The 9,320-nt window shown below is 40.0% G+C and overlaps 1 protein-coding gene across 1 annotated transcript; it reads right to left on the bottom strand.

The window, feature by feature from the left end:
- Positions 1–4,952: 4,952 nt before the first annotated feature.
- LOC149447616 (C-X-C motif chemokine 10-like) lies at positions 4,953–8,301 on the bottom strand. The gene is made up of 4 exons (XM_089652284.1): positions 8,109–8,301; positions 7,865–7,988; positions 6,897–6,980; positions 4,953–5,231 (listed from the first exon to the last, which is right to left on the bottom strand). The coding sequence occupies exons 1-4, from the start codon at positions 8,299–8,301 to the stop codon at positions 5,195–5,197; spliced, it is 438 nt and encodes a 145-aa protein (XP_089508410.1). The 3' UTR covers positions 4,953–5,194.
- Between the last annotated feature and the right edge of the window lie 1,019 nt (positions 8,302–9,320).

The following is a 9,320-nucleotide window of genomic DNA, read 5'->3' as shown; positions in this document are numbered from 1 at the left end:
TTTGGGTCTGCCAGACCTCCTCCTGTCAGAGTTTCCTCCAGTTTCCAAGTGCCTTTTGATAGTGTAGGAAACTGTACTAACTGACACCTTGTCTTTTTTGCAATTTCTGTAAAGGAAAGACCTACACCTATAAAGGTTACAATGGTCTGTCTGTCTTCCTTTATTAATTACCTTTTTCTCACCATTTTGAGAGCAATATACAACTTCCTGCAGTATGATACTATCTGAATATTGCATAAGAGGATGTAGCAACACAGTTTGTTTCAACACTTTTATACAGACTGAAAGCTTGTAAGTGATCAAAAAAAGTTCGGGCACCTGCAGCAAAATGTTAGCATGAACTTTAAGCTTAGGTTCACACTGAATACAACTTTGAAATCATGCAACTTCACTTGAATGCACAGATGTCTATGCAAGTTGCACCCAAAATCGGCAAAAGTAGTTGTCAGGGCCTGTACTTGAACCTGGTACTTCTACTGTGTCTGGCCGTAACTCATCTCACTGAGCTACCTGAGATGCTGGACAGTACTCTGCTTGATTTATTGGACAAACCTGCTTGTGCCTTGTTTTCTGCTGAACTTTGAACTCTTTGCTCCTCCCATGAACTTCCTGACTTAAGCCATGTCTTTGCACTTCCTGTTTGCCAGATTATTGTGCCTTCTCCATCCAATATCTTGCTCTTGTCCCTCCTGCTGCTGTCCGTACCTTCACTCCTGACCCTTGGCTTGTTCTTCGACTACGCTTTTGCCTCATCCCAACCTGCAACAACTTGTTACTGACCCTTGGCTTGTTTACTGACTACGCTTCTGCTTGATCCCTACCTGCCATATCTGTTAGTGGATCCTGGCTTGCTCACCTCCTGGTGGGGCAATCTTGAGAACTGCGACCTGGTACTAACACAACCTGGTCTGCTGCTATAGCTACTGGTCTCCGAGCCTGACCTCTGACCATGACAGTAGTGCAGGAACTACTTTTCAAATACAACGGTTCTATTGCCGATCATTAGGTGTGACTTGTCATGCGATTTAAACTGTCAAATTGCATGACAAGTCACACCGGTGTAAATGGGGGCTCAAGACTTAATTTACTTACATTCCTTCAGAAAAAAAAAGGTCTTTTTTGTATAACTCTGAAATGTACATTATTTTTTAGTTTTTGTTGACCTAAACTTTTTCATGCATATCCATCAGGAATCATATGCCCTCCTCATTTATGGGATTTAATTTACGTTCATTTCTGATAATATTAAAGGGTCTGTAGCACAATTCACCTGGGCTGGATATACATCAGAATGGCAGTTGGGCATATCATTCCCAAATTTAAATAACACTGATTCATCTGCTCATTCTTAGTCCCATAGACACACAGAGAATGATCTGAAGCAAGCAAGAATGAGTGCCCCCAGAGCAAGCAGCTTTCTCTGGGGGATCTTAGCAAGGGGGAGGAGCCAGACGTTCGGGGGGGTGGGATCTGAGAAAAGGAGGATTGAGGCTGCTCTGTGCAAAACCTTTGCACAGAGCAAGTAAGTATGATGTGTTTATTATTTTAAAGATAATAATAAAATAAGCCTTTACAACCACTTTAATAAAATTCTTTCTGTTGTCTCATATTTTCTCAAGTTGCACAATTTACCAGCATTTTTGCATTTCTTATCAGTTGAACAAGCTCTAAAAGGATATAAAAAAGCTAATTTTAAAGCTGACAGCAGGAAGTCTATAGCTCCAGATATCCCCTTTAAGTTATACCATTAATACAGTTTGTTCTTCTCCTTTTGAAGCAGTCTTATTTAAAGGGTTTTTATTCGCTTTTTTCGTTGCACTATGAATTTCAGAGATCGTGTCTGCCAATAGTGAAAGTAAGTTGGGGCTTAGATTTAAAAGTATCGCCATGAGGCACAAAAGAATGAAGACAAGCTAAAAACAATCAGCTAGGCAAAGGTGCATGGATTAATTTAAATACCTGTTATGGCTCAAAAGTATGCCTTGCTCTTCTTCTAAATGGATATCTTGAAGCTAGACCCAATAAAAGTAGCATGCCTTTTATTAATGACAATGGTTTCCTTTTAACAAAAGTTCATTTTAATAGTGTCAAAAGGCATCTGAATTTGAACATATTTCATTATATTCTCATTCATTTCAAATTGCTGCAGCTACTGAGGTAGCTAGGCTGGGGCTAGATTCCAGTGTTTTACAAAAATTAATGAGATGGAGTTCAAATAGTTATAACCTGTACATTCATCCTAATTATCTTGTCTAAAATGTTATTTTAGGTCAAACCTGGTCTGGATTATTGGGAACTCTCATTTTCTGTGCACAAATGCGAGCTGAAAAAAGGGTCTATTCAGAAAATTTAGGTCTGGATCGTAGGCTTTTTAAAATATACTGGAATGGTAGAAGAGGGAAGGTTTGGGAGGCTGTCATGTATGAACTAGGTAGCTTATATCAGTGTTGGCCAGCCTTCAGATATACTAACTCTTCACTTAAATGGAAATTATATAGGACATGATATAGGACAGCAGAAAACTGTAGATTTAATTATTAATATTAAGAATGGCATAGAGCATATTAAACTGGTGTCTTCTAGTACAGGTGTTCTCTGGGTAACGAGCAAGATATGGATTGTAGGTATGTTCTTAAAGCGAAGTTCCTCCTAAAAAACAAAAAAAAAGTCAGCAGCTAAAAAAATTGTAGCTGCTGACTTTTAAAATAGCCACTTACCTTTCCCTCGGTCAAGCGGTGTCTTCACCACAGTTGGTTTCACCGGCCGTCTTCTCTCCCTGGTGCCGACATCTTCAGTGTGGGCACCCGGCTGTGACAGCTTGCGGCTTCACAGCCAGGTGCCCACTGTGCATGTGCGAGAAGCACTGCGCTTTGTGAATGGCCCTGTAGTTTTCTGGGACCTGTCTCGTGTCCCAGAAGACTACAGGGAGGGAGGGGGGATCGCACGGAAGTAAGAGCGGGTACCTGAGTGGGAGAAAAAGACTTAAAGTTGAACTTCCCCTTTAAGTCAAATTTGTATGTAAGTTGGAACAGGTACATTTTTCAAGTGTAGCTCCAGCCAAAAAAATTATTTCTAAGTTTTTTGCGTAGCATAGGGGAAGGGTTAATGCCCCTGTAATGTTTGTTTTGCTGTCTATGCTCCTGTTCAGAAGATTCCACCTCACTTTCTGTCCCTGTGACAAATGGATTTTGAAAATTTTGGGTTGTTGTGGAAACAAGGATTGGTGATAAACCTTCAGTGGAGACACCCTTTTCCAATGATAACTCTTACAGGAAAGAAATGCCCGTAGCAAAAAAAAAAGAGAGAAGAAATAGCACAGGGCAGGCATGACTAGGCCCAGAGTGGGGAAGGAGGAACAGAAAGGGTTAAGGTCAGCTCCAAGGGGGTTGTTTTGATAGTGAGGGTATCTGGTTGGTAGAAGGTTGAGGGTAGGTGGGGTTTGCTGCACCTTAGGGTGGGGGATTTCAGTGAGGGGGCTTCAGTTGGAGCTGGACGTCAGGAGTGAGGGCTTTCCTCCCGCCCTCCCTGTTTTTGGTGAGGAAAAAGGGGGATTATGTTGGTTCAGGGGCGGTTGTTGGTCTTTGGAGGCAGTTCTTATCTTGGAAGGTAAAAACAATGGTGTGGGACCCATCGGTGGTATGGGATGCCCGGGGGACATTCCCAGTTAACCAAGGTTTAACTGGAAGGTGGTGGTGCTGCACTGCGGACGGTATGGTTGTCTCCGACCTGGTTGGTTGCGGCTGGAGGCCTAGTGTATATGGTTGTCTGCAGGTGCATTTCGGATTGTTTGGGGGTGCCTTCGAAGACCAACAACAATTCTTTGGGTTTCTGTTTTAAGGAATGGTTGGTGTATTTAAACTTGAGCTGTTAATAAAAGGCCATGTTGGCCATTTACTCCAAAATTGGTGTCATGTCTTTTGTAAGTATAATTGGTTAAGAGAAAGGGGGGTGGGGGTTGGTACAGAACAGTAATGGTGGTAATGGGGAGTGGACAAGCCTATCTCTGGTGCAATAGTCATCAATTTTCCTTCCTAGGGGTAGATTACCTCTCACTTCCTGTTTCTACCTCTGTTCATAAGTACGAGTCATTCGTAACTTGCATGTTCGTAACTCGTGGACTGCCTGTACAGTGATCATTTTTTCTAAACTTACTCCTAGGTTATTCTGGCTTGGGGCTCAGACTCTGAAACCTTTAGAAAAGGTTAGAAAAAGAGAAAGTTTATGTTGTCTACTAATAGTCTTTCTTTCAGGCATTTTGTGCTTGAGAGTGTTTTGCCTGGTCTTTACAGAGACGATGGTATTCATCTTTCCAATACTGACCTAGATATTTGAATGTTGACCTGCAAACGTACATAGTAGTGGCTGTGATTGGGGGTTTGTGATGACAGGTGGGCTGTTTTTCATTATCCCACCTGTCTTTTGGGGGACAGTTGGTAAAGCTCAGATTTGGTATCGAGTATGGCTTGAGTTGTAGTGCTTCAGCTGGCTTAAGTTGGTGTTTTTTTTTGTTTTTTACTGTGCTAAAGAAATGTTGTGTTCATATTAAAGTTTAATTTTGTTTAAATCAATAATAAAAGGCCGCAGACATTTTTTTGCCAACAACTTTGTATTTTTTAATTTCATGTTTTATTGCATGTTTTTATTTGCCTGCTGCCTGAAATCCCATATACTCTCAGGAAGGTAAGAATTTATAAACTACAAAACAAACTGTGACAAGACTTACTATACAGTGGGGAATAGCAATCTTCAATAAATTTGATGTTGTATGTGCAGAGGAGGCTGCTTGTTACATCAGTATATGAAAACCCAAGTAGGTGATTCATATTCACTTGCTGCGTATACATAACAGTATGTTTTTTGACTAGTATACTACCGGCAGTAATCCAAGCAGTATTCCGCACAGTGTATAGAACAATTTAAAATTTTTAAAGTAAGAGTAAGCACACTATAAATGTTTCTAATACATTTATTTATGAAAATATAAATCTCACATCTTTTGACGGTAGAAAATTACCTTACATTTACAGTATTTACAGTGATATTACAGTGATATTGTTTAAATAGATGGAATTTACAAATGTAAAAATATGCATGGCATATGTCATATTCAGTTATCTGTAGTCACGAGACAGTGCAAAAGGTGGAATTCATTCTATTATAAGGCTCTGTCATATCTCTCAGCTTGTTGAGTCACTCAGGGGTGTCTGATCACGGGGATGTGTTTCAGAAAGCTGGAAAAATAATATATATTATAAGACATACATGACAATATTACATTGCAAGTTGTACATTTATTATTGTATATTAAATACATCTTTAAAATAAGATAAACACCCACATATATGATAATAAATCATTTATGTCTGCAAAAGGTTTTTATTTAGTGGCCTGCATACCTACATGCCAAGATGACATTACCCCTTGACCTCCAGGCGATTTTACACTCTTGCTAATCAGCACTGCACTACTTTAACTGGCAATTGCGCGGTCATGCAACACTGTACCCAAATTAAATGTATATAATTTTTGTTCACACAAATAGAATTTTTTTTATGGTATTTGATCACCACTGAGTTTTTTTTTTTATATAAATGAAAAAAGATTGCAAATTTTGAAAAAAAAACAATATTTTCTACTTTCTGTTATAAAACATACCCAATACAAAAATCTAATTTCTTCATAATTCTTGGCCAAAATGTATACTGTTATAGGTCTTTAGTAAAAAAAAAATAACAAAAAAGTAAGTACAAATTAATTGGTTTGTGTGGAAATTATAGTCCACAAACTATGGTGGATATACTGGAGTTTACACGGCTATGATGCTATACTTGTAATGGCGGTGATCAGTGACTGTGATAGGGTGGCGGGCAATCTGGAGCTAACAGACACTATCTGGGAGGGTCACTAACTGACACTAACATCAGTGGGGACACTAATACAGTGAACAGTGATAATACTATACCCTGACACTGTACTAATGGCACTGAAGGAAAGAGGTTAACATCTAGGGCAGGCCTTGAAATTTCCACTCGCCTGCTCGCCACTGGCGAGTGGAAATTATGGTGGGGGCAAGTGTGTCCCCCAGGGCCGTCTTGCCGAGCAGGCTCGGAGCTCAGGCCAGATCTGTCATTGGCACTGGGAGCCATTAGACTGCTCAATAGCTGAGCGCAGTGAAAGCAAAGGAAGGAGTGTGCGCTGTGCTCTCTGCTTCCCCCTAGAGTGCAGTACCCGGCTCTGTGAGTGAACAACAAAGTACTGCAACTTTTTATAGGGCTGTGTGTGTGTGTCTACCTAATTTCAGCTCACTCTGGTCACATGATCCTCTGTCAGCCAGTGGTGGCTTCAGGGGAGAGGAGAGAGCACTTAACAGCATGCGTGCGTGTGTACATGTGTGTGTGTGTGTCTGTGTATGCATGTACATGTGTCTGTGTGTATGTACATGTGTGTATCTGTACATATGTCTACGTGTATGTACATGTATGTGTACATGTGTTTGTGTGTGTGTACATGTACATGTGTGTGTGTGTTTGTATGTATGTACGTACATGTGTCTGTGTGTACATGCGTCTGTGTATGTATGTACATGTGTCTGTGTGTATGTACATGCGTCTGTGTGTATGCGTGTCTGTACGTGCCTGTGTGTGTATACATGTGTCTGTATGTGTGTGTGTGTACATGTGTCTCTGTGCGTGTGTGTGTACATGTTTCTCTGTGTGTGTGTATGTACATGTCTGTGTGTGTACAGGTGTCTCTGTTTGTGTGTGTTTGTTGGTGGCAAGTAACTCTTAAGGCCTGGCCAGTAGCTCAGGACTTGAAATTTTAAGCCCTGATCTAGGGGTAATCAATGGGTCACAAAATACAGTATCTGGAGATGAAAACAAAAAAATAGCACCTACCGATTTCTTCCACTGAGCAGAGCTTTTATTTCTTTCAGGTCAGAACTGACACATTTTGTAGCACCGGAGCTCTTCAACGTGACACTGAGGAAGAATAATATTAAGGAAACCATTAGTATTTTTGAACACTTCCTAATAAAATAAATTATTCCACATCATGTCACTTTTAAGATCTTCTACAGTTTGCCTTTCCACTTTCTATTTCATCAGCAGGTCACCATTTTCCAAGAGCTGCACATTGTAGAAGTGCAAGGGGCATGCTTAGTAAAGAGTTCAAAATATCCCCCATTTTATTTTATTTTATTAAATCCATTTAGTTCCTTCAGGTAAAATTAGAACATGTGACATGAATATACATGTCTGTTAAAAATTACACCAAAACAAAATAGTGAGCATTTGAATGGATGTTCTTATTTTTCATTTTAATCCAAAATTGAGAAATAATGGAATTTCAACAAGATTTTAGGCTTGCATTCTTCAATGCAGCTTTTTCACAAATAATCTAAAGGAAATGCTATTCTTATGTATGAACTGAAATGATAGGCTATTCCTAATACATAGTGCAAAGAATATTAGATGGGCTGCAATGCTTGGTTACCAAATCAGCTCTCTTTAGGCAGCTCACTCTATGGGTACACATGGGTCAATTCACTCTAATTTAGGCATTACATGTGATGGCTATGAAAGGCTTGGGCTAATGGGTAATAACAAGTGCTTCAACCGCTGTAAATTCTTGCCTTGCACAAAGATTTTTCTAATAGTTTTTTTGTAGAATAAAAAAAGTGTTCATTGCAAGCATATTGCTACTACATGTCAACTGTGTTGAACATGGATCCAAGCAGAGTTAAGAGATTTAGGGTGGGACAGATGTTGAAAATGGCATGTGATGGATCACTAGTTGGTATTCCTACCATTTGTGAGTACATACTAAGCAATTACATTCTATAATCCGTGTGCACCCTACTTACATATATTCAGTGTTTTCACACAGAGCACTGCTTGGATAAACGTCCAGTTGGGCCAGGGCCATGGCATTCACTTGATTAGATAGCTTGTTACACAGGCACCGCTTCCCACGAGGAACAGCAAACCCTGATTACAAATATAAAAACAAAATGATTAGTTACCTATATAGGCACTGCAAAGAAAGTAGGAAAAACAGTCTGTGCTGATACATAGATTTTAAATACTCTAACATGTAATTGACTGTACCTTGTATAAGAGTAGAGAGCAGGAGAACACACATGATGACTGCACACTTGTTGTCCATATTGATGGTGTTGGAACCTCTCTGACCAAAATCTAGAGTAGACAGCTGTCTGAAGTACAGCAGCATTGGTCTTTTTATATACATTTGTACCGGATTGCATAATCCCATGATGTCATTAGCGGGGGATACTGACATTCTCTAGTTTCCATCTCTGTTTCAGTTTTGTAGGAAGGCTTTGAAGAAGTGAAAGTACAGTTGAAGACCTTTCCTGCCGACATAAAAACACTCAGTGACCATTTCTCTTTTTTCCAGTTTTGATTGGGTTTTCCCAGAAACCTGTGTGCTCGATAAAGTGTAAGAAAAAACTAATAGTAACTTTCTTTATATTTCAGCCATATATCAGTGTTACAGAGTTTCCTTTTTTTCAGCTGCATATTACAGTGGTGCAAAATGATTGAATAAGTTTTCAGTCCACTCTGTGTATTCTGACCCTTTCCTTTGCTAAGGGTGATTATTAAGGTATTTGAAAATCAGTGGGATAATAAGTATATTGGACCAGCATACACACTTGTTATTACCTCTTCTGTGGTCTTCAAAATGACTCATAAATCACAATAAGCACAATAATTTTGATATTATGGACATCATTGTAAATATTTATCTGCTTTTGGCTGTCCTATGTCTGCCAGTTAGCAGAATTAGTACAGACTGCTGTTCATAGATGGGTAGATTTTCTCAATGATTACTAAATATGTCAGTCTTCAAGTTAATGTGGTTGTAAAGGCTCCAGGATTTTTACCTTCTTGCGTTCTATGCAAGAAGATTAAAAACCTTCTGTGTGCAGCACCCCCCACAACCCCCCCCCAATACTTACCTGAGCCCCTCCGTGATTCAGCAATGTGCATGAGAGTCTTGGCTCTCCAGTAACTCTCCCTTCTTATTGCCTGAGACAGCAGTGAGACAGTGAGAAAAGACAGGAGGCAGAGCTGAGCCGAGGCTCTTTGTGTGAATGGACATGCAGAGCAGCAGCTCAACAGTGAGTCTGCTTATGTGTCCCTATAGCAAGCTGCTTGCTATGGGGGCAGTCGTCCAGAGAGAGGGTCCAGGAGCGCCAGTGGGGGACCCTAGAAGCAGAGGATCAGGGCTGCTCTGTGCAAAACCACTGCACAGAGCAGGTAAGTATAATATGTTACTTTTTTAATTTTTTTTTTTTA

Source organism: Staurois parvus, unplaced genomic scaffold (genome assembly GCF_062004578.1).
Source record: "Staurois parvus isolate SC_StPar_1 unplaced genomic scaffold, SC_StPar_1.0 ptg000679l, whole genome shotgun sequence".
Taxonomy (NCBI): Eukaryota; Metazoa; Chordata; class Amphibia; order Anura; family Ranidae; genus Staurois; species Staurois parvus.
This window is presented reverse-complemented; position numbering and strand designations above follow the sequence as displayed.

What these genes read in the sequence shown, in the direction of transcription:
- LOC149447616 (XM_089652284.1), bottom strand. Translation starts at nt 8,301, where the DNA reads ATGTCAGTATCCCCCGCTAATGACATCATGGGATTATGCAATCCGGTA. An exon ending in GCTCTCTACTCTTATACAAG is followed by an intron (nt 7,989 to 8,108) that starts GTACAGTCAATT and finishes ATTTGTAATCAG; the next exon opens with GGTTTGCTGTTCCTCGTGGG. An exon ending in TGTGAAAACACTGAATATAT is followed by an intron (nt 6,981 to 7,864) that starts GTAAGTAGGGTG and finishes ATTCTTCCTCAG; the next exon opens with TGTCACGTTGAAGAGCTCCG.